Here is a 26,011-nt window from a genome sequence, read left to right as displayed (position 1 = left end):
AAGTGGCTAAAATATCAAATGACTTTGAATAGTATTAAGCTTCATCAATACCAACGTTTGCCCCTCATGATGGTATCACTACAGAAAATAGTCAGTGGGACCCCATTCAGATGGAAGGCACTGGGGAGAAGGACAGTAAGCAAACTTTGCAGCACAACTGAGACTCATCTCCCTCTGGAGCTGATTCAGAGTCAGCCCAGGCCACATGCAAATCTGTGAATTAGTGAGTGGCTCTTTTACTACCCAGTGTGTGTTTGAGGCTCTGAAATACCATTTTCACATTCTTATTAAATTAGATTCATCATGATGGACAATGGCATTCTAATATGTATAGACCTATTGCTAATCATCACTAGAAATACTAGCTTATCTCTTGAATTATCCCACAGATTTGAAAATGTGCCATCCTTTTCCGTTACTATTTTTGGTCTTTTAAGAACCTTTCTGCCAGAATCTTATTATCTCTCAAACAGTAATGTTTTAATGGGAAAAAAAAAGATGCAGAGCTTATTAATGCGTTCTTTGCTCTAGTTACACACTTTGCAATAAATAATGTTTTAATGCTACTTGAAAATGAAATGACAATGAGATCTACTGCTCTTATTTTTAAAAAAGTGGAAAGATGTTGAAGGTTTTGCTGCTGGAATGATACTACCATTCTCATAGTTTTCAGTAAGTTTCCAGCTGTTTTGTACCCAGGCTAGACCTGTGTATATAACAGTAACCTACACACTGATTCACAGGTTAAAATTCTGTCAGCTTTAATATTTTAAAATGCAATGACCAACCTGAAAATAAGGAAAAAAATTGTTTCTTGGCAGATAGAAAAATTGCTGTCAAAAAGCCGTGGCATTTTACTCTGTAGCAGGTGTGGATGGCTTCTAATAAATTCAGATTTGAGGGCTGCAGGGAATTGTAGCTGAACAAAGAGGGAGGAGATGGGAGCACTTTAGAGCCCAGCAGTGTGGTACCATTTACTACACACGTCAACAGCCTGACGTTATAGTACTATTGATCTTTATAATGCTGGGCCGTAAAGAATATATTAGATTACCATTTGTATACTCTGTATTTAGCAAGAAAGATGTCCGTCAGAAACATTCAAAATAGAATTTGGTATTTGAACTGATTGAGTTATCTGGAAAAGGGTTTATGTGGAGTATTGCATTCTCCAATCATGCTGGATAACTGAAGAGCTGCCTTAGGTGAAGCTCATTATGTCCCAGTGGAATAAACTTTAATATTACTTTAGTCCATTCCCATCTGCGTTCTGTAGTTATGATGAGGTGGACGTTTTTCTAGGAAGAAAACTATTTGTTCTAAGAGGCTTCCAACCATGATAGAAAAATGGTCAAAAGAAAGGAACAATTTGTAATAGATGAGAAATATATGAAATATATTTAACTTCACTCGTAATCAAGAAATGCAAAGTAAGCGGAGAATCTATTTTTTATTATTATAAAAATATAGATATCACAAGTTTACCAATTAAACATTTTTCACATGTACAATTCAGTGACACCAGTTACATCAAGCATGTTGTGCGGCCATCACCAATATCCATTGCCAGATTTTCCATCCCCATGAACAGAAACTCAGTGCTTGCTAAACAGTGATCCCTTTTCCCATTCCTCCCACCCCTGGTAACCACCAGTAGACTCTGATTTTTATACATTTGCCTATGAGAATCTGTTTTTGGTTTTAGCAAACTTACGAAAAGTAATGCTCAGTGTTGGTTAGTTTACCACTTTTATTCCTATTTTAGGAAAATAAATAGATATCCTAAAAATAAAACTTTGAAAGCAATTTAGCAGTTTGCATCAAAACATTTAGAAATATTCATCCCCTTTGGCCCTGTAATTCTACTACAGGAATCTCTCTTAAGGAAATCATCTATAAGCAGACAAAGATTTATGCACAAGGATGTTCACGTCAGCAATATGTATTATTGCTGCTGTAATAATAGATCCCATTTATCAAGCCCCTGTTATGTGCCAGGCCCCAAGCTTGTAGTTAGCATATATCATGCCATTTCATTTATATGACCAAAACAACTGAAAGCCGTTAAACTTTCAACAGTAGAGGAAAGATTAAATAATGATACAAATGACTGTTATGCAACCAATTAAACATGACACATAAAAATTTTAATAAGTGGGTAAGTGCTTATAATAAAATCATAATATAAAACCATATATGGAATAATTGCAAATATGTACAAATGCAAATATTTGTGTCCATGATAATTAATGTATGCATAGTATACATAAGAATGGCAAATATTGTGTATATATGTATGTGTGTATGCATGCACACACATATACATTTATATAAAGATCAGAAAAGATATATACCCAAATGTTATCAATGTTACCATCATATGGTTATCTTAGAGTGGTGGGATTATGAGTGAATTTTATTTCTTCCTTAAGCTGTTGTTCTGTTTCTAAAGAATAACTAAATATTATAAGAGAACACGAGTTTCCACTTTATGGATGCTGAGCAGTGAGGTCCATGATCCCACTGGTATCATTGTTTACAGTGTACAGAACCAAATCTAAACCCACATTAAATCCTGTTTACTGTTAAATACTGTTCTTTGGCAAGCTCTACTCTTTAGGGGTACCATCTAGGCCTGCTGCTATTCTGGTGTTCCTAATTACATTGTCTCTTTTCTTCTCTTTCTTCATAAAGAAAAGCATGAACTTCAGCCAAATGAGTTGGCCATCTCCAAATCTCTTGAGGCATCTAGTCGGATATACGTCTACCGGAAGGACCTGGCTGACACCTTGGTAAGGACCCTTTAGCCTTTTAGCCTTGAAACACACACACAACAATGTCAGACTCAAAGCCCTGGCCAAGGATCCACTTACCTAATAACTCTACATTTGCAAATCAAAGACAGGTCCAACTTTAGAAATTCTAAACCCCTACTAAGTTAAACCCTGCTTCTTTCTGAGCGCCTGAAACAAGGGATTTGAGACAAGTGAATCCTTCTCCCGTGAAATCTTAATTCCATCTCTTCTTTTTTGGCAGGTATTTGGGGATTAGGCTGAGAAATGCACCCTGGGCAGATTTAGGGAAAAGAGACTCCGTGTCTTTTATTTCAGTACATTTGTTGCTCTTCAAATGCTCCATTTCCTTGAAGAAAGGGTAGACTGTGGGCTCACCCCTGTATAAAATGAGTCATAACAACAGGGCATCTGATATCACTGAAGTTATTTTCTGTTCTTAATTTAAGAACATAGAAGCCTAAATGGACGATTTTTGTTGTTGCTGTCGTTCCTGAAGACCTCAGTCTTGTGGTTGCTTTCTTGGTGGTAGGACCTATAAACAGTCGGCTCTAACAGATTGTTGTTTTCCCATCTAGACTCCTGGACCTGGTCTCTCCTCATGGAGTCCTCACTGGGGCTGGTCTTCCTAGCTGGCTCGTGATTGAGAGATCTATATACCACATAGGTTTAAAAAAAACCTGCTCATAATAAAAATATTTTGTGTAAAATTATCTGCAGAATATCAAGCTACCGTAATAATATTAATCATTGTAATGTTTCATACTTATATGCAGGCCATGTATGTACTGAGTAATTTATGCAGAGTATCTCGTGTACCACTGGCAGGAACCCCACGAGGTATGAAGAGGCTGAGTAATTTACTCTAGCTTCATACAGCCAGGCAAGGATCAGAGCTAGGATTTAAATCCAGTTATGTTTGACTCCAAAGTCCTTGTTCATTCCTTTCATTGGTACACGATGAGGCACAAAAGGAGCAGGAACGGCTTTGCTTACTTGATTCTGTCCAGTTCTGAATGGCCTTTGGCAGGTCACATGTGCTGTGTTCATTCATCATGTAAATCCATTAGTGAAACATTATAAACTTAGTGCTGCACAGCATCTTTGAGTAAATAATGAGACTGATTTTCCCCCTTCTCATAAAGGATAATGATTTAGTAGGTAGGTAGTGTGGGGTTCTTTGCAGTGGAGGAAGCCCGCACTCTGTCTTCCACTTCTCTCCTCCCCCATCCCACACAGGCTTCTCCTGTGCTTCCCTTGTACACAGTCCCAGGGTGCTCTCCTACCACTGTCAGACCAGTTTAGAAAGGTAGAAGGTGGGCCTGAGGCAAGACATCAGTGGAGCAAATGAGTGCCTCTAAAGTGTCTTTCTAGGGAGCCAGGCTCCCACCTGCCCTCAATTTCCCCATTAGAATCATAGGTTTAGATATTTCATCTCCTAAAAGGTTTTAGTTAAAATGGAAACATTTTACGGGAAGGATAACACATTAAACCACTAGTTCCCACTAGATGTGGGGACACTGTGGTTCAATGGTAGAGTTCTCACCTCTCTGGGAGACCCAGGTTCAATTCCAACGCACCTGATACGCAGCCACCACCTATCTGTCAGTGGAGGCTTCCGTGTTGCTTTATGCTGAACAGGTTTCAGTGACGCTTCTAGACTAGGGAGAAAGCCTTGGCAATCAACTTCTGAAAACCCTATGGAGCATAATGGTCAGATTGTTGTGCATGGGGTTGCCATGAGTCAGGGCTGACTCAACACCTAACAACAACCTACTAGCATATTCACATTAAAAAACAAACAAAAAAAAACCCCGTTGCCATGGAGTCGATTCTGACTCATAGAGACCCTGAGATTAGTTAATCTTCTTAGAAAGCAGGAATTAGAGCCCCGAACAAATGAGATACTGGAATGTAAAGTGTTTCTTGGTGAGAGCAGTGGATAGCCTCGAATAACCAGAAGACAGTTTCAGGGTGAGGGGCACATTGAGGGAGAAAGTAGGAGGAACAAAAAGCTGAATAAAAATATCCTCACTCCTCCAAATGACCAAACAGGTGTTTGTGTTACCTGCCTACACTTCGCCGTCCATTTGAAAGTCAGCCTGGGCAGTGTGGAGTCCATCTGGTCCCAGTCTAGCCTGGCCAATCCTTGAGAGACCTTGGTTTAATCCCACCACCTCAATATTTGCAAACTCATTCGTTCAGTCAGCTCTTCCAGAGCCCCGCAATGTATCCTCCTTACAGAGAATCAAGCCTCTGGAAGAAAAGCTCTGTGAAGGCCCTTTGTCATTAGTTTTTAAATTAGAAAACCTCTTCATAAATATAAAAACTCCTAAAATGAAAGTAGTTTATTTTGTAGTTTAAAAAGAGATTCGTATTTTGTATCTGAAATATTCTCTTCCTGCATTGTTATTTATTTTTGCAAAGTCATGTTCTTCTTGTTTTTAAGATGTCATCATTAACTATTCAAGTCCAACGCATTGAAATCCCTTAAATGGGAGAATTTATATTTTCATTAGCAGATAGCAAACATTTTGGAAAGATGCCATGTAATTTTAATAACTTCCATAACAGATTAGAGCTGTTGTGGCATTTAATAAATTCATGCCAGATTTTACAGACGTAGTACTGCCAAACTCATAGTAGTTAGGCCCTGTTTATGTATATAGAAAGCTGTTGATACGTAAAATAATCATCTACCATTGCACATAAATGGAATAACTTTTATTTTTTTATTTCATGTTTAAATTTTTTCACACTGCATGGGTGTTTTAATAAAATTTATAGATGTGTGTCTGGAATGAGATTTGTTAAACGTATCTCCTGTAAAAGCCGTGTCTGTCTTTATTGAAGTCTGTACCATGACATTTCTTTTGTTTGTTTTTGTGCTAACCCTGCTGGCGCATTAACTCTTACCAGAAGCCAAAGTGATTTCAGGGCTTTCACTTTCATCATGCTCTCTGCCAGGGCAGTGTTTTATAATCAGGTGTGTGTATGTGTGTGTGTGTGTGTGTGTGTGTGTGTGTGTTGGGGGAGGGACAGGCAAAATCAGTGAAATATCATTGATCAAATTCCCGTTTCCAAGGCTATCTCCTAAATTGGCTGTAACTCACTGAAGGTGAACAAACCAGAGAAAATATTAAGTGCACTCAAAAAAGATTACTTTTCTTATCTGGGCTTCTAGAGCCTTTCTTTCTGTGGCCAGCCAATTACAGTACAAAACTTTTGGGAATTACTGAGGATCCTTTTGCTTCTGTCTTTTGGTTTAGAACCCATTCGCAGAAAATGAGGAATCACAGCAAAGGTCCATGAGGATTTTGGGAATGAACACTTGGGATCTTGCCCTGGAATTAATGAATTTTGATTGGAGTCTATTTAATTCAATTCACGAGGTAAGTAGGGAGTGAAAAGATAAAATAAATGCTAGTGCTGTTTTAACTGTGAAGTCTTTTTGAAGAATATTTGTATGTGTATCTGAGTATAAAAAAAGATCCGTCACCTGGTGATACAGTTTTGCAAGGATAGAATGGTCCAAAAATATATTTAGGTACTTTAAATATATTAAAAGACTGATCTAATCCTAGGAAAATCATATACTTGGTCATGCATTCATATATTTGTGTAATGTGATAGTATAAATATGCTATATTCTTGTACGTATGTATACATATGTATGTGTATCATATATTTATATAAAGTTCTAATGGGGTTGAAGAACCGTTTTACCTTTGATACTGGTATTTTTACTTTTTTTCATGAAAGTTACATAGTTATAAAAGAACCACATTTGTATTTATATATGTGTGCATACACAAATGTTTACTCTAAGAAAATTCTGTAAATTTAGACTGAGCTGAAAAACTTCAAAGACTTCCTTGCAAACCTTGAGATATGTGTCAAATTTTTATATCTATCAACTTCTCCCTTCAGGACAAATTATAACATTTACGAAATGGTAGGGTAGGGGCGAAATGCTACTGATAACTAATGATTAAATTTGACCAGTGGCAAGGCTCACTGGAATCAGGAGATGAAAAACGTGACAGTCCTGTGCAACCGTATGTTGGATCTGCTTTGCCATGTAGTGAAATTTTTCACCACAAAATGGTCTTTTCCATCGACCGCTAACTGAAAGGTCAGTGGTTTGAAACCACCAGTGGCTCCAAGGGAGAAGGATGTGGCAGTCTCCTTCTGTAGAGATTTACAGAACCCCTATGGGGTTGCTATGAGTTGAAATTGACTGGACAGCAGTGGGTTTAGTTTTTTGGTTTTGACCTTTCAAAAGCTAGTTGCCAGGCCTATCTTCCAAGGTACCTCAGGGTTGGTTTGAACCATCAAACTTTCGGTCATTAGTGGAGTACTTAACCGTTTATGCTACCCAGGGACTCTTTTAAATGTCCTCATATTTTCTCATTAAATTGAGAGAAAATTTCAACATTATGGACTAAATTTCAGCAACTAGTGAACTCACTCAGGCTAAATGACTTGTGACTTTGAAAATGTGATTAGAGTGAGCTATGACCCTGCTTATCCAGTGGGAGAATATGGATTATTTCCATAAAATAAATACACATACATCCCCCTACCTTTAAAATCAAGTCTCTTGTATTGCTCTGCACATGATCAGTCTGTATAAGTAGTTACTGGTCTTTTTCACTTTGGTGTAAATCATTGGATCTTGCCCTCATATCACTTTCTTTGTGAATTGACAGTATCTTGTATCAGTAGTTCTCAAAGCAAGATACCTACACCAGCAGCATCAGTATCAGCATCACCTGGTAACTTGTTAGAAATGCAGATTTCAGGCCCCACCACAGACCTGTTGAATCAGAAACCCTGGGAGGGGTGGGTGGGCAGCGAGGTCCAGCATGCTGTGGTCGCCCTTCAGGTGATCCTGGTTCACACTAAAATTTGAGAACCATTGTCTTAGAGAGTTGACCAAGTTGTTCTTGTTGTGTGCCGTCGAGTCAATTGTGACTCAAATCAACCCTATAGGACAGGGTAGAACTGTCCCACGGTTTCCTAGGCTGTTATCTTTATAGGAGGAGATCTCCAGGTCTTTTCTTTTGTGGAGCTACTGAGTGGGTTTAAACCCCCAACCATTTGGTTAGCAGCCAAGTACTCAACCATTGTGCCACCAGGGCTCCTTCAAGTCCTAGTAGTAGTATTCATTTTCACTTGTATTTGCCAACATATAAAGTTTGGGAGGTTTTAGGATTCGATCGTAAGATTTACACTTTAGAATGTCTTAGATTGTAAGGACTTTGTCTTATATTCTAAAACATTATTTTATGTAAGGATTCTAGATAAACATTATTTATGAGGTATCTCTGAAACTCAAGATAAACGAAAGGTAAATTTTGAATTCAACACATTATTTGTTATATATTCTCTGTTAACCTATCTAATGAAATGGGAGTGGCTGCCTGAAGATCGCTCTTAAAAATGAGCTGGATTTTGTATCAACATGACTTTGAATGTGCTAAAAATAATCCCTGGCATAAATACATTTTCTTTCAGCAAGAGCTAATCTACTTCACGTTCAGCAGACAAGGAAGTGGGGAGCACACTGTGAACCTCAGCTTGCTACTGCAGAGATGCAATGAAGTCCAGCTCTGGGTGGCCACTGAGATTCTGCTCTGCAGCCAGCTGGGCAAACGGGTACAGCTGGTGAAAAAATTCATCAAAATCGCTGCTCAGTAAGTTCCTGCTGGTGAAAAGTGCTGTTTCTCTAGTCTCCTTGAGAACTTTTTTTTTCCTTGTGGTGATGATAAGAAAAGTTGGAATGTAAAAATATAAAATTGATTTAAGTAACCAAATGATTGAAAAGGTCTGTTCTTGAATATGTATTATTTGCATTTGAATTATTTATATTTTAAAGTAAATGCCAAAACACCAGACTCAAGCATTGGCCTATATGCTGTAGAACTAATAAGAAGGCAGTGCACTCTTCCTGTTGTGCAGCTAAATGACAGTGTGGACAGGTGAGCTACAGTAGGCTAGGAAAATCGGGAAAGGTGATGTGAGGGAGTGAGAATCCTTGAAAGGCAGGTGCACTCTAGGGTTTTGCTCTTGACTCCTTGTTGCCCAGAGTATGAATTTTGCAAACCCATGAGAAGGAAAGCCTTGCACTGGCTGGCCGCAGCCTCCTGAACTTTGAGCCTCACCCCCAGCATGCACCCTGTGCCCCAGCCACTCGGAATGTCTGTCTCTTTCCCAAACACACCATTGGGAAAGCCTGGATGTGTGATGTTGGCTCTGCCAAGAATGGCCACTTCCATTTGAACTGGGTCTTGAGGAGTGACAGCAGTTTGTTCAGTCATTCCTCAAGACCTAGTTCAAATGTTACTTCCTTCCTGAAGCCATCCCTGGGTTTCAAATGCAAGGTCAACTACTACCTTCCCTGTCCCCTCACATACTTTTTTTTTTTAAACAACTTTTATTGTATTTATTAAATTTATCTGTTTTTATAGAATTCCATCACTAGACTGTAAGCTCCCAGAAGACAGGAACCATTTCGAATCAGTCATTGTACCTTGGGTGCCTGCTATAGAACTTAAACAGCAGTGACTCAGTAATGCTGGTTGAATGAAATTTTAGTAACTTGCTGGGAGCACCTCTCAAAATACTGAATTACTACCGAAACTGTTCACTTGGACAGCTTCCAGAAGCAGGAAGCAACATGGATCAAAATCTTTCCCAGTTCCTTTTTCCTCCCAGCCTTCCCATTTTATTTCTCCTTTGTCTTCCAAAGTAGTTTTTATATAGAAGAGTGTGAGTAGAGTACTTGTCACTGTAATGTATTTAGGAAATATGCACTGATTGCTCATAATATATGCAGATCTATGCAAGGTACTGTGGGAAGATCAGGCTGAGCCTACACCTAATCCTTGCACTCAGGGGACTGCTGTCTGCTAGGGAGATAATTCTGTAATGCACATGGCTAACGTGCAAAGTAAAACGGAGAAGTGCCCTATTATGAGATCAAATTCTGTTGGGCTTTAGAGGAGGAAAGATAATATCCCAAAGGATGTGAGAAGGATTAGGAAAATATCTTTGAAGGAAGTAGCATTCGAGGCTATATTTGAATTCTGAGTGGGATTTTGGGAGGTGAGAATTCAGAAGAGCACATTCTCCATGAAGGTAAAAGGCATTGCTGCTATATTAGCAAATAAGCAAAGCATGTAATCTGGGAGGGCAAAGCCATTCAATTTGGCAAGAGTGGAGGTTTTGTAAGGAAGTTGTGGGGGATTGATCTGAAAAGGAGAGTGGGACCGAATTGTAAAAGATCTTGAATTCCTAATTGAAGATTTTGAACTGAATTGAGAAGGCAGAAGAGATCCACTGAGATTCGCTAAGCAGGGAACTGATGTGACCAGAGTTGCCCTTCAGGAAGGTTGATTTGAAAGTAGCACATAGACTGAACTGTAGGCAGGAGACCCCAGAAGTAGGATATTTTGTTTACTGAGGCAGGAGATAGTGGAGGGTCCTGACTTGGTGTTCAGTATGACTGGGAGTGGAGGAGGGGTAGATAACAGATACTCCTGAAGCTTGGGCTGTGCTTGTTGTGAATGCTCCGTTTTTGATTTTGCCAGTGCGTTTCATAATGGCCTGTGAAATTCCAGAAGGTGATGTTCTTTTGGTAAAAAAACTTTCTTATACATGCCAGCTATGAGGAGAAATGGGCCATTAATGTTGCAGGAAGTAAGATGACACCATCTAGCTCAGTTCCCGGTGTAAGATTCTGTCCATCCTCAGGGACATGAAATATATTCACACCTTCTCCATATGGCCCCATGCCCTTGAATTATTTATTGTTTACTGGTCTCTGTCCCTTGCCCATGGCACAGAATGCCAACAGAAACATACAGTTAAATTCCTTATAATCACACTAGTAGGAATAACCAAGGGAAAACAGTAATTTCCACAATCATGAAGTGTTTTCCCTGCCTGAGGCATCCTATTTGCATATTCATGTCTCCCTTCCTTCTCACCACCATCCCCGCCCCCCACCTCTGTGGATTGAGTGGATTTGATTTCCTCACACACAGACAAAGGAGTTATTTGCTAAACTGGAATGTTTACTGTCAGTCTGTTCTTATCATGGAATGAATGACCCTAGATAACAGGATTCCAGACTGAAATGGTTACCAATATTTGTACTGTTCCAATTTGTCTTACAGATGATAAATCATGTCTTTATTAATTCTTTTTTATTTACAGATGCAAATGTTAGTTATATGTGTGTGTGTGTGTTTTAAATGACTAAAAAAGAAAGAAACATGGACCAGGGAAATTATTTATGGGGAGGTAAAAGATAAAAAAATGGATATTATACTTAATATTCCATGCAGATAAGTGATGCTGAATAGAAAGGGGAACAATACTGAATAATAATAAAACCATATCCCCAAAAGTTCCTTTTTTCAACTCAATCTCACTGCGTTGTCTCTCTCTTAGTCCTCCTGCCTGGCTTCACCTTCAAATGCAATTTGGAGGGCTTGCTGTATACAAGGCACTTCAGCGATGGGCAGAACATAAGTATGAAATAGACATGTTCTGGCCTCAAGAAACCTACTGCCTAGTGGGAAATGACAAAATTGCTGAGCCACCATCATATGTAGCAAGGTGGGAGGACCGAGGAGGAAGACGGCTTCCAACCAAGGTTGTTCTGGCATAGGGACAAAACAGTTCTTATTGGCAGCAAGAGCCTGGGCAGAGGAGGCTGGCATTTCAAATCAACAAGTCAAGAGATGGAGCTAACTCAAGTCTGTCCTGACTGGTGCCAACTTTGAGGGGGTATAATAAGACAGAAAGGGTGGAATGGGGGAAGCGAGTGGCAGGAGGGAGGCTGAGCAGCAGTATTGGAGCTGTTAGGCAGCAGTGACCCTCAAAAACAGATGGACATCCAAATCACAGACCAGGAAATATCTTGTTTCGGTTTATTCACCCAGGAGAAAGTTGGCACACGCCAGGTGAAGGGCCAATTGGGCTGAAATTCAGAGCTTCCCGCTTACCAGGGAACTGAAGGCAGAGCCAGAAGTGGGGCAGGAAGACTGAGAGAGGGACAGCCTGGTGTAGGTTCAGTGACAAGGTGCCTGCTGGAGTTGTGTTCACCTCAGATGTCTTAGACACCAGGTATAGAGGCAGCAGTGACTTTCCAAGTGTCACTATTAATGGGGATTGTTGTTGTTCACTGCCATCAAGTCAGTCCCCAACTCATGGTGACCCCATGCATAATGGGATCAGAACTTTGTGCTCCATAGGGTTTTCATTGGCTGATTTTTTGGAAGTAGATCGCCAGGCCTTTCTTCCTAGTGTGTCTTAATCTGGAAGGTCCACTGAAGCTTGTTCAGCATCACAGCAACATACAAGTCTCCACTGACAGATAGGTGGTGGCTGCACACGAGGTCCATTGGCCAGCAATCAAACCCAGGTCTTCTACATGGAAGGCAAGAATTCTACCACTGAACCACCACTGCCCACTTATTAATGGGGATAGAACTTCCAAAATGTTACTAGGCCTGTCCTCACTGGCTTGGCACCCAGGCTCAGCTGGACTTGGGCTGTACACGGCTCTAGGACCAGGCAGTTCAGGCAGGATCTGCTGGGGCACAGCCAGCTGGGTATATTATCACTTTCACAGCCCCAAACCATTTCTTGGTTCTAGACTAGGTGTTCTTATGCATTATCTGTGCAACTGGAAATTGGTGTAGCCTTTTAGGGCAGCAGTTTGTTCTGTGTAACAAGAACTTTTAAGGCTTCGTAGTTTTTGACCAATCATGTAATGGCTGGAAGACTAGCTTAAGGAAAAAAAAAAAACATAAACACAGTAAGATGTTTATGCACAAAGATATTCACTGCAGCGTTCTGCATACTAAGGGGGAAATGAAGATAACTTAAATGTCAACAATAGGGAGATGAGTAAACAAATTGTAGCATGTGCTCCTGATAGATATCATACATTAATGATGATAGTGAAGAATCCATAGTATGTAACTTGTAGTATTAATTCAAAAAGCAGGATACAGAATTGTATATACACTGTTCCCAAATTCAATTTGGTGGCATTGGTGAAGAAGTAATGGAAGAAATGGCATTTGTTCGAAGCTACAGTAATACTCACTGGGTGCCTATTGGAGCCCTGGTGCTGAAGTGGTTAAGAGCTCAGGCTGCTAACCAAAAGGTCGGCAGTTCGAATCCACCAGCTGCTCCTTGAAAATCCTATGGGGCGGTTTTACTCTGTGCTATAGGGTCGCTATGAGTTGGAATCAACTCAACAGCCACAGACTTTTTTTGTTTTTTTGGGTGCCTGTTAGTATCCCTGGTGGTGCAGTGGTTAAGAGCTATGGCTGCTAATGAAAAGGTCAGCTGCTAACCAAAAAGACTGGCAGTTCAAGTCCACCAGCTGCTCCTTGGAAACCCTATGAGGCAATTCTACTCTGTCCCATAGGGTTGCTATGAGTCGGAATCGACCTGATGGCAATAGGTTTGGTTTTTTGGATTAGGAGCCCTTGTGGCACAGTGGTTACAGTGCTTGACTGCTAACTGAAAGGTTGACAGTTTGAAACCACCAGTGGCTCCACAGGAGACAGATGTGACAGTCTGCTTCCATAGATATGTACAACCTTGGAAACCCTATGGGGTTGCTATGAGTTGGAATGGGCTTGAAGGCAGTGGGTGGGATTTGTGTGCCTATTATGTACTTGCTATTTTTTTTTTTTCATATTTAGTAATCAAAGTAGGGTAATTTTACACATGCTCAGAGAAGTTGTTTTCTAATGCTCCCCAGATAAGGGAATATCTGGAATTAATAGTCTGTTCTGGCTGACATCAAAGCCCAAACTCCCCTCTACCACACCAAGCCCCCTCAGCTGCTCTTGAACATTAGTGGAATTTTGACCGGTTAAGTCTAAGGGCATGGTCGGCTTTGTGCAGAACGGATAGCCTTACACAGTGAATGGAGCTCAACGTGATCTTACTTTGTATTTTATTTCATTTTTTCTTTAAATGAGAAATGTGGAATGGTATTCCCATAATATACGCCACATTTAAATATATACATAATAGAGTAGCTACTTTATTGATAGCAAAGAAAATAGCTTTAAATTTAACGGGAGAGGGAGCTTGTGGGAGGAGGTGAGAAGGGCTTGTCTGTCAAAAAAGGAAAACAACATACTGATGGAAGAGATGGGACTAGAAAGCAGTTTCAGCAAGAGTATGGCATATATAAAGATGAACTTAAAGACTTCAGTTGAAACTGTAGAAGCGTATGAGATAGAATTTTTTTTTTTAAAGTGGAATTTTTTTAAATGTCCAGAGAGTATTAAGAGTGCAAATCTCTTCCTAAGGGTGAGAATTAGTTGCAACATTTGGAAATCTTTCTTTTCGCCTTAGAAACAGTTGAGGGGATGCTCCCCTTCACCCAGGGGTAGTGAACGGTACATTAGCTATAGAGCCATAGCCGAGTTCTGCCCTGCCCTAGAGGTTAAACTCTGGCCTAGGAGATGTTTTTCAGCTTATCGTTTGTGACCTTTTGGAGAAAGGATGTTACCTCAAAGTACCCTCTACTTTCTTTTCTCCCGTAGCTGCAAAGCCCAGAAAAACCTGAATTCTTTCTTTGCTATTGTGATGGGTCTCAACACCGCTTCCGTCAGCCGACTGTCGCAGACCTGGGAGGTGAGCCCTGGGCTTGCACATGGAGGGGGAGGGGGTGGGCAAACAAACTGAGAGGGGACTATTAAATAAAGGAAAGCCTTTATTTAAAGTCAATAGATTAAAATGAAATAAGTGCTACAGAAAAAAATTTAAGAAGTATTATGTCAAGTTGGTAGAGATTATTTTAGGCAAATGGCCTTTAAAAATATGTTTCTAAAATATATATACAAATATGAAAAATATATTAAAATATACATGAGATATATATTTTTATATTAAAAATAGCTTTTAATTTAAAAATGAAGACATCCTCCCCAGCTGGAATTAGTCTTCCTCTGCTCTGCTCCGCTATAGCACGTTTGCAGTCCCATGCTGGCCCTTTCATAGCTGACCTGCACCGTGGTGTGTGTTCAGAAGTGGGATTGCTGTGGTGCTGATGAATTTAAGCTTCAGGGCCTCTCCTTTGTGTGGCCCCTGGCAGTGTGTGCATGTGAATGATGTATATCTTTGTTAAATGTACAAAAGTAAGGTAGTTTTGTATTCTTTCTCATAAAGAGGACACAAAATCGTATCAGTTTCAGGCTTCCCAAATCCCGGATCTACCTCTGTGTGTGCTGTGTTGTGAAGGTGGTTGGGTTATAAGGAACAGAGGCCCGCTTGAGTTAGTGCAAGTACTGAGGGATGAATCATGAGAGTGTCTGTGGGCAGAACTGAAACCAGCATCCCTAAACTGAGCCAGATGCCGAAGCAGCGCTCTTAGCGTCTCTCATGGCCCCTCACGGCCCCATCACCTTCTTCCTTTGGGCTTTTGTTTCCCTGGCTTTCCTTCCCTACTGATCAGCCGCCTAACTCTTTATACGATCTCTCTTCCTCATTTTTCTTTAATCGTAGGGTCTTCTCTCTTGTAGCTCTACCTGTGTGGGGCTTACCGTGGTCTCCTTAGCCTTTCTCTGTGTTATGTCCTCTCAGACTCCGCTCCTGTCACTAGGCACACCATTCTCTTCATGGTTCCCATTCAAACTCCTATTAGAAAGAAGCTGATAGGCTAACAATTTTTTTTCTTATGTTAGATCTCAGCATAGGTTTCTGGGCAACCTATTTATTCATTTTCTTTGAGTCTAAGGCCTTTCCCTGGTGGAATGCCCTGTGGTGACCTGAGGGTCAGGGTTAGCTCTCCTTAAAGGGGTTCAAAAGAAGAGAAATGAAAGCCCAGCCTGCTCTGGTTAGGCAAACAAATGTGCACGCACATCCTAAGATGAAAGCAGATACGCGGCAAAGGCCGTAATTGATCAGAGCAGGAGGAAAACAAAATGGGCTTGAATGGCTGACAAGGGCCTAGGCAAAGTGGAATTTGAATTAAGCCTTGAAAGAATCTCTGATTTGTGAAACTGGGGAGGAAAACTAATCCAGTTAAATTCAAAGAGCATGCATCTAACGTGAGTAATGACCCCCTACTACGTGCAGAGTGCTGCAGTGTTGTCATGGCAGATAGAAAATGGGCCAGACAGATTAGAGCGGAATGTGTGTGGATGAAGGAGGTCTTGAACCAAGTCTTGCGGGACTGGACCATGGAGGAGAAAGTGGAGGCTGAGAAAGCCCGACCAGCAGGACCTTGGAGGTTAAGTTGGGATTGGTAGAGTGTGGGGTGGGCATCCCAGGCGGAGGTGACCACAGGATCTCTAGGCCAGGTGACTGGAAATAGGGAGAGAAGTAGGTTTGAGGGTCTTCCTGAGATGTCTGCATATCCTCCGATGAGGAAACTGAGATCAGAGAGCTCAGAGACTCTCCCAAACCACATAGCTAGAAAGTGGCAGAGTTGGAACTCAAACTCAGATTGACTTCATGTATGTACTCTTTACTACAAGAGATTACCATGTTAAAATCAGGTTGAAAATGTTCCAGGCCCTTCTTCCTTAGTCCTGGATTTTTATTTGGGAGGATGATGTACGTTTCCATGCTGTCATTTTGCGTGTCATTTATTAATGTGGTTGATCAGTACAATTCAATGATTCTGCCTATTAAAGTGAGGACTTTATTATTTAAGGTGTTCATGGCCATTTACTACTTAACTCTCTCCTGTAAAATGTAATTATATCATTTATATTAAAAAAAAAAGTCAACCAACATTATTATTTCCCACTCAGCAAGATCATTAAGAAAAAGAGAACGTACATCAAAGTTAGGTTATGGAAATGAGATCCAAGTCTTTTTTTATTAAGTAATCACCAGTATGTGGAATGTCTAGCCAACTGGATTCCTGAAACATGTGGTTATTACTTTAAACTGTTTTTAGCAACATTCCCAAGGACTGTCACATCTAAGGGGATGATGAACATTAAATCATGAGAAGCAATCAGGCTAGAACCAGATGACAGAGATATTTATGTTCAGAAATGTGACAGGTGAAAGTACCACTTAATGAAAATGCCTCTTGGTGCCTCTCAAATTAACTGACTAATGTGACTTATTCTGTTGTCTGGTGTTTGTTTGTTTGTTTTTTAATTTGATTGGGTTTTTTATTGTTGTTCTTGCTTATTTGTTTGTTTTTGTTTTTGTTAGAAAATCCCTGGGAAGTTTAAGAAACTTTTCTCTGAACTTGAAAGCTTAACAGTAAGTAGTTGGGCCACAGGGGACTTAATCTTTAAATTAATTGCTGGTGTCTGGTTTCTTTCTAGATTTCAGTGATTGATATTTGTACTACTCAGTGGCAGGTAGCTTAGACTAGCTCACTTGTATATGAAAATATAGCTTTGCTTTTTATGGAGGAAGTGAGTCAACAGTTAATACTTCTTCCTCTCCATGTAAAAAGGTCCGGAGACTAGTCCTTCTGGTATGAATTTCAGAAGGCAGATTTTTAAGGTTCGTCCATTTCAAAGCCTGTGAAATTGGCGCAGTGGTTAAGCCCTTGGCTGCTAAGCAAAATGTTGACAGTTCTAACCCACCAGCCACTCCACAGGAGAAAAATGTGGCAATCTGCTTCCGAAAAGATTTACAGCCTTGGAAACCCTATGGGGCAGTTCAGCTCTGTCCTACAGAGTTGCTATAAGTCAGAATTGACTCGATGGCACCTAACAACTAACAACAACATGAAATTCAGCAGTGTAGATTTAATGGGTAAGTTAGCGTCTTATGCATTAGTGTCTGCTTTTGACTATTTCTTAGGTTTAGGTACAGAATTTACAGTTTTTTCCCCAGAACACAACAAAACCGTATTCTCTTATTTTCTCTGAATTGTCTGTGCCTTATGAGGGTGATTTTTCTTTGCAGTGTACGTAACAAAAGACTTTGGGGTTACCTCATTATAGAAATTTTGCAGAGGAAACTGTACTTGAATTTGAGGAAAATAATAGGACAATCAAAAAGCATCTCTCTTTTGCAGTCATTTCCCATTATTATAAACCAATAATGTGAGTTTCATTCATTGCCCTAATTTAGTGAGTTTATTCTCCTAGGAAACCTTGATTTACTTCCTTCTTACAAAGAACCTCTCTATATCTAAATCATGTTCCAATTGTATATCAAAAGTAGATGTAGAATTGTTTCTATCGCATATTGATTTTTCTCTTCCTTTGTAATCTGTTTGGTTCGACAGGATCCTTCCCTGAATCACAAAGCCTACAGAGATGCGTTCAAAAAGATGAAGCCACCAAAAATCCCTTTCATGCCCTTATTGCTTAAAGGTAACGATTTTCTATCTTTTATGCTATGTAAGCCCATCTTCCAGAAATTTATCACTCTAACTATGGAGGGCAAAAAAAAAAGGACTCTCAGTTTATTTCTTTACAGTAATTTTGACATATCAGACCTAGTCATGTTTGCTTGTGATTTTTAAAAATGTTCAATTATTTCTGAGATACCTAAAGAACTTAATTGTGTTTGAGAAGACATCAAAGCATTTTCACTTGACTTCAAAACATAGCCCTGGAAACTTTTGTGCTTTTATTTTACTCTGCTTCTAAGTGCTGTATTATTTTCTTTGAGTATACAATCCACCTAATTCAACCAAGAATAAGGTTGGCCTAAAAAAGAACCCAAACAGTGATCAATCATGCTCTATGTTTGCAACCTAAGTTTTCAGAGACACAGCCCCAAACCTGCTGCTGTGTGAGAAATAGCTCTGGTCAACGCAAGCAATACAGCGTATAGTAATTCTGTTCTATTGAGAACGTACTTTCTTCTTTCCAGGAGTGGAACGCAGTGGGAAAAGTATTTCACAGCTCCCAGTCAGTCCGCAAAAACATCAAATAATTCATCATGAAACATGTTAGTTAAATTTACTGATGAGATCTCAGTGGTCTGTCTTAAACCAAGGGGATTCTTGAAAGGGAAGTTCTTTTTTTTTTTTTTGTTTATTGTTTTAGTTTAAGTGAAAGTTCACATTTCAAGTTAGTCTCTCATACAAAAATTTATACATACACTGTAATGTGACCCTAACTGCTCTCCCTATACTGTGACAGCAAACTCCTCCTTTCCACCCCTGATTTCCCATGTCCGTTCAACCAGCTCCTAACCCTCTCTGCCTTCTCGTCTCACCTGTGGACAGAAGCTGCCCATTTAATCTCACGTATCTACTTGAGCTAAGAAGCACACTCTTCACAAGTGTCATTTTATGTCCCACAGTCCAGTCCAATCTTTGTCTGAAGAGTTGGCCTCAGGAATTGTTTTAGTTCTAGGTTGACAGAGAGTCCGGGGACCATGCTTTCTGGAGTTCCTCCAGTCTCAGTCAGACCATTAAGTCTGGTCTTTTTACTAGCATTTGAGTTCTGCACCCCACCTTTCTCCTGCTCCATCAGGGACTCTCTGTTGTGTTCCCTGTCCGGGTGGTCATTGGTGGTAGCCGGGCACCATCTAGTTCTTCTGGTCTCAGGCTGATAAAGTGTCTGGTTTACGTGGCCCTTTCTGTCAGTTGGGCTAATACTTTTCTTGTGTCTTTGGTGTTCTTCATTCTCCGTTACTCCAGGTGGTTGGGACCAATTGATGCATTTAGATGGCCACTTGCTAGCTTTTAAGACCTCAGACACCACTCACCAAAGTAGGATGCAGAATATTTTCTTAATAAACTTTGTTATGCCAATTGACCTAGATGTCCCCTGAAAGCATGGTCCCCAGACCCCTACCCCTGCTAATCTGTCCCTCAAATTGTTTGAATGTATTACAGGAAACTTCTTAGCTTTGGTTTAGTCCAGTTGTGCTGACTTCGCCTGTAGTGTGTGCTGTCCTTCCCTTCACCTGAGAGAATTCTTGTCTACTCTCTAGTGGGAAGTTCTTTTTAATGTGTACTATACTACTGACATTCAGTGGATAGCTTTATCTGTGTGTTTTCCGGAGTCCCTGGGTGGTGCAAACTGTTAACCCACTCCTCTCCTAACTGAAAGGTTGGAGGTTTGAGTCTACCCAGAGGCACCTGGGAAGAAAGGCCTGGCAATCCACTTCTAAAAAATCAGCCATTGAGAACCTAATGGAGCACAGTTCTACTCTGACACACATGAGGTCACTGTGAGTCGTGGTTGCCATGAGTCAGAATCGACTCAATGACAACTGGTTTTATGTGCTTTCTGGGGTGTAGGGATTTGGGCATTTTTCTTGACCGTATTTTGATCCTTCAAGGGATTTTATAGGAATATTCTTTTATCTAGCCTTTGCCCTTCAGAGGCCTCTAACTTCCACTGGAGTGGAATGGCCAAACCGTAAGTGTGATTCTAGAAAGAGTTGCTTAGGAACTGGATTGCTGGTTGACCTGACCCCCCACCCCCTCACCCAACCTCTGCCATTGGCAATAAAGCTGAGATTCCCTCTGCAGCTTCTCTCCAGAACAGCCTGAGCTTGGAGAATTATTTTGAGTTGATATGCATCCCTGTAGCTACTCATTTAGTCTTTATCTAACATCAAGTAAGAATCTCTGTGAAACAAGGATATAATATTGAGACAATTTAGAGAAGCACAGAATGCTTTGTTCAAGCCGAAAAGATTCTGTTAAATGTAAATGAATGAAATAAGGAGATGTCGCAGATCCAAAATAACAACTTAGAAGTACGTTTGGTTCTTCATATTTATTTGCTTTTAAGGTAAATTTATTCAGGATTATAATTTTTATTAGCAAATAAGACATCTCCAAAGGGGAGGGGGGAAGAGCCAGAAGAGGTAGGAAGTAACACTTAGAATCATTATCTGAATGATATCTAATAAAGTGGTACAATGGAAAATAAGGACAAATCTGGAAAAGGAATAAATTTTAGGAAGAAAAAATTTTGAAACAAATATTTTTAAGGTAATGAGAAATTAGTTGACATTGTCTATTTACCTTGATTACCTTGTTTTTCGCAAATAACCCATCTACATAAATAACACGCCCACACATATAACACACGACATAGCTTGCCTACAAAAATAGCGAGGGGGATTGCACAGTTGGCAAAAAACATATAATGCACATGTTATTTGCATAAAAATACGGTAGATAGGAGTGCAGCTTTCTGCTATAGGTTAGCGTTTTCCCCAAAAAATATTTATTGCAGTCAAGTGTCTCACACTTACATCTTAGCTTGTATGCAATTTTCTGCTCAGCTGACTTTTTGTGCACCTTACTGTTGGTAGGAAAAAAATTTTTCTGCTTTTTTCTACTGAAAATGCGTTCAGTCATTCTAAAAGAAAAAACAGTAAATTAAACATTTTTTTCATTAGAAGCCTTCACAAGTTTAAATAAGCACTTATTTTTTTATCTTAATTTTTTATCATTATAAAAATAAACATTAGTACTGTATATTTCATGCTGGAGATATAACATTTCGAAAAAAATTTTTAAGCATTACTATTTAGGTTTTTCTACTGCATAATTCTTTTTAAAATTACAATACATTGTTTTAGAGCAACTAGCTTGATGTTTAATGGAACCCTCCCCCGCGCCCCACAACTTTGGACTGCTTTTAATTAGAGCAATAGGACCAAATAATCAATTTTCAGTAAGCATACAAATTATCCAATAAGTGATAACCTGAGGATCCTTTCAGCCATCAGTTTTCAGATTGCTCTGTTAAAGTAATGAGAATTACCTTAGTTGAATTTCTTGCCTTTTGATTCATTCTCTCCCCTGCTGTGGTGTGGACTCTCGTTCAGAAAGTGATGAATGGGAGACCCTAAATAAGTGTTAGGGAAAGGTCCAGCCGAGCTAAAGGCTGGGGAAACCGTCAGGTCACAAGGAGCTGAGTAGTCTTTATTGTGTTGGAGGTGATGATAGCTTCCACTAGGGTGAATAATCAAGAGATGTTTGAAGATAAACTGGAGTCCTGGTGGTGGGTTGTGTATGTATCTTAGAGTGGAGATTATTGTTGAAGATTTGTGGGGAATATTTGAAGAAAAGGAAAGTTGGGATATTTGGGTGTTTCTTCACTTTTACTTGTGAGCCACTCCAAGGGTGTCATTTCATCCAAGGGTGTTATTTCATCCAGCAGTTCTCTTTTATGAGATGTTTGAAGTGTGTTCTGGTGTCTCCAGATGAAAGGGGTCTTGCAGGTGCTCATTTCCTGCACCCCAGATCTGGTCGTACCCTGAAACTGCTTTATCCCAACCCCATGACTTGAACTTTGAGATCTCAGTTTGTGAGCTCAACTGCTTATTCGTGTTTCTCTTTCTCTCCTTCTTCATGATACACCTGCCATTGAACTTCATCAAACCTTCAACCCCTTGGACACTTCCTCTTCTCTGTGCTGTAGTCCCTTCTCTGTGCTATAGTCCCTTCCCGCCTCTCTTTCCACCCCACCTAGCCCAGACATCATGGCCACACCTCCACTCCTAGTCGCCAGCACTCTGGGCACCTTCCCTCCCCTATCCTTCTATGAGAACCAGCCTGACAAGCCGACTCTTCCATAGAGCAGCTATCCACTGCCTGCTGACCTCAGCAAGGCCCTGAGAATTGAAGTTAAGAGGGACTACCCAGGAAGAGGAGAGACCTAAGGAGGGAGGGAATAGAGAGAGAGAGTGCTGAAGGAAGAACTTTACAAGCTTAAGAGGTACCTAATATGCCATTAATTTGCAAGCTGACTATAACTGGTAGTCAGAAATGTCCAGGTACCCTCAACATGAGGTGTCCGGAGAAGCCCCACATGAGAGCCTTCCTGGGTTTGAATCCTGGCTCTGACACTTAAGACTGTGTGAGCTTAGGCTAACTGCCACTGTCCTTTGGGCCATAGTTTCTCCAAATTCTTCCCTTCTAGGGTTTTACTTTCTCGGCTTTTGTGAGGATTAAACGAGTTAATGTAGGCAAAGCACTCAGCACCATCCCTGGCACCATTAATAAATGTAAGCTGTCATTATTGTCATCCTCCTCAGTATCATCTTCAAGAACATAGGCAGGGGGTGATAAACCTTGTAACCCTGGGGAAATGGACCAAGTGACATGGAGAGGAGTTTGGTAATCTGGAATTCTTGGTGAATCAGGAGAAGCCAGGCTTTTCGGTGGTGTTTAATGTAGATAGAGTGCACTTAGTGTTACATTTGCTGTACAAAAAAAGGTAAAAGCTAATAACTATGTTAACTACTCTTTCCTAAATAGTGTATCACAGAATGAAGCCTGTAATTATTTTCTGAAAGCAAAATTGTGAAAGATAATAAAATAACCAGAAGAGTTTGTCAGAAGACTGTAATTACTTGTGAATTGTTTTCCTATTAGGACATCAGTTTAAAAAAAAACAAACTCGTGAAAATGATGCAGTCCATGCTGAAAGCTATGCATAAGGGTTACCTTGGGGAGAGGTTGTATCATTGCATCCTGTAACAATGTAACTAGCATCACACCTCTGTAACTAGTGCCACACCTCAACGCTCTGAGGCCTCATGTTTTGTAGGCAGGTTTCAGTACAGGTACAAGGAACATGGAGCACTGATCTCACGATCGCAGGAAACGGCAGAATAAAGGTCTTCATTAAATGCGGATGCTTTCGCTTTCTGTTCGTAGGGATTTTAAGTTGCTTCTTTTCTATCAAGTTAAGAAATATTTTCCCTTTTTATTTATAGGAGCTTTAAGCTGTTCTTTTCTCTCTTTTCTGGAAGGTTATTTTAACAAGATTTTTGAAAATTATTTTTGTTTTGGTTGACCCTTCATGTCTGTGATGCAACGTGATTACTTGCACGTTCTTTAAATTGCATTATATTCTTATTCTGAACTTGTGTCTGTGCTGTCACTGACCCTTCAGTCTGTCCGATTTTTTTGTGTTAGCTACTCTCAGAGCTTCAGCTGCTATCTTTAACATAACAAACTGCCAAATCTATTTCTCTCCAGAAGGCACTTCTATGTTTATGGCAGCCAAAAGGAGATTTTCATTTAAGTATCTTCTGTCACTTTAAATGCAGTGAATTCCAAACCAAACTTAACTTTATCTTCCTCCAAAAATGCAGGGTCATCCTTCTTTCGTTGTTTTATTTTCATCAGTGATGCTTGCTTTCTGCCAGTCGAATAGGCCCAGAAATCTTGTTATTTTCAAATCTTCCTTTTCCCTCTCCCACTTCTGACTTTGGGAACTAAAACGCTAAGTCTTAATCTTCTAAGTAAAGCAGATCCCATACACTTTGCCCAGGGAGTTTTAAAAAGTAAACATCTGAATATTAAAACCTTGTTGTTTCTGGGTATTCAGTTTTGGGTTTTTTTTTTTTTTTCTGCTCATTGTTTTGGCCTAAAAACATAAGGGACCAGTTAAATTTTGGAATAGTGTTAGCTTATATTAAGCAGGTTAAAGTCATACACTTCACTGTGAGTGCAAAATGTACACTTTCACTGTTTTTCCCCCATACACATAAATTATGCAGGTTCATAATGAATACTATACAGACTCAATTTCTGGTTGCCTTGCCAATGCATGGAATGATCCATAAGTATTATTTACTATTTAAGAAAAATTAATAAGTTGCATTGTGTCTCAGCTCTTCAGTGCCGATGCACGATCTGTTCCTAACATTTCACGTGTCTTTTAATTTTCAGATGTAACATTTATTCATGAAGGAAATAAAACATTTTTGGATAATCTCGTCAATTTTGAAAAGCTGGTATGTCAATTTCATTAATTTTCTTTTCTTCTTCTGTAGCAGAACTGTATGCTCTCCTTTCCTGCTCCAGGGAACAAATGGTTTAAATCTTTTTCTCCATTGAACGTATGATTTCCAGGCGCTTATTTGTTGCATTTTGTGAATTGTCAATAAAATGTGTTCCAATTAAAAATAAGTATGCTAGCAAGGTTTTGAGAACCAAATAGTATTGCACACTAAAATGAATATCTGTCTTTTATTTTTAAAAACAAAACTTAATTGGATTAACATCGGTGGGTTGACTGTATATTATTGAGCTAGAAATAAAACCATCATGTTCCTGTCAGAAGGAATTCACATTCCTGAGGTTAAGTTATACTGCTTTAAAGGCACAAGTCTCTGTTCCATCATGTACCGCTTCAGAGGCACAGGAGGGAGAAAGATCTCTTTTTTGGGAGGTAGAGTCTGTCTCCCAATACTCCAAGCTTCGATGTGATGGTGGAATTTGTAGAATCTGTGCATGAGGGGAAGGTCCTTGGGTGGCACAAACTGTTTGCTGTCAACTACTAACTTTAAGGTTGGTGGTTCAAACTCACCCAGCAGCCCCATGGAAGAAAGACCTGGCAGTCTGCTTCCATAAAAGTTGTTGTTGGTTGTCATCTGGTGGATTCTGACTCATGGTGATCGCATGTGTGCAAAGTAGAACTGCTCCATAGGGTTTTCATGGCTGTGCCCTTTCAGAAGCAGATTGCCAGGCTTACTTGCAGGCATCTCTGGGTGGGTTTGAATCACCAACCCTCCAGCTAGGAGTCAAGTGCTTAACCATTGTGCTTCCCAGGGACTTCACCGTAAAGATTACAGCGAAGAAAACCATATGGAGCAGGGTAACACGTGGGTTGTCGTGAGTCGGAGTCAACTCATGGCAGCGGGTTTGATTTGTGTGTGTGTGTGTGTGTGTGTGTTTGGTACATGAGAGGCAAGGCTACCCTCCTCCCCCTTAGCCTGTGGACAGGCAGGGCCACTTCCAAACACTGCAGACAGAGTAGCTCTGACAAAGTGCCGGTCTCTGCTAATCAATAGAGGTCCCCTGGTCATCTTCTCTTATAAGTTGCTGAAATGGCCCTTTCTAAATTATCTGTAGGACACTCCCTGGTGCTCTGTCGTGCAGTGGGCTCCTCCAAGCCTTTCTGACCTGTAGTTGGGCAGAGAAGAGTTCCCTGTAAGAACTGAGCAGCTGTAAAAAATAATATTCAAAAGAGACCCGAACTAGCTACCAGAGGGACGAATTTGTCTGACAGATGAACTTTAGTGTCATAGATTAAACTGTCCTTCATGGTTAAAGATGGTTTCAGTGACCCCTGTCTGTAGATCATGACCTTTGAGTGACCTTTTCAGTAACGGTAATGGATTTGTGTAAACTCTTTCATGAACTGAACCCCAGCTCCCTGTGTGACTGGCTGAGACATTTGAGAGAAGGTTGAGTGAGCAGGGGCTGCAGCCCATGACCAAAGAGCAGTGCAAACTGATGAGTCCAAATGAGGGCTAGA

At 40.2% G+C, this 26,011-nt stretch overlaps 1 protein-coding gene across 2 annotated transcripts in view; it reads left to right on the top strand.

Moving 5' to 3' along the window:
* Positions 1-26,011, top strand: part of RAPGEF5 (Rap guanine nucleotide exchange factor 5) — a 282,757-nt gene that overhangs the window by 244,556 nt on the left and 12,190 nt on the right. For both annotated transcript variants that reach the window (XM_023732311.1, XM_023732312.1), the window contains 7 exons: positions 2,695-2,792; positions 6,062-6,184; positions 8,313-8,491; positions 14,381-14,471; positions 17,010-17,060; positions 18,043-18,130; positions 24,421-24,485. In XM_023732311.1, coding sequence (XP_023588079.1) covers positions 2,695-2,792; positions 6,062-6,184; positions 8,313-8,491; positions 14,381-14,471; positions 17,010-17,060; positions 18,043-18,130; positions 24,421-24,485 — 695 coding nt within the window. The remainder of the gene's footprint in view (positions 1-2,694; positions 2,793-6,061; positions 6,185-8,312; positions 8,492-14,380; positions 14,472-17,009; positions 17,061-18,042; positions 18,131-24,420; positions 24,486-26,011) is intronic.

Source organism: Trichechus manatus, unplaced genomic scaffold (genome assembly GCF_000243295.1).
Source record: "Trichechus manatus latirostris isolate Lorelei unplaced genomic scaffold, TriManLat1.0 scaffold00050, whole genome shotgun sequence".
Lineage (NCBI taxonomy): Eukaryota > Metazoa > Chordata > Mammalia > Sirenia > Trichechidae > Trichechus > Trichechus manatus.
Note: the sequence above shows the minus strand (reverse complement) of the source record. Positions and strands in the feature narration are given on the sequence as shown.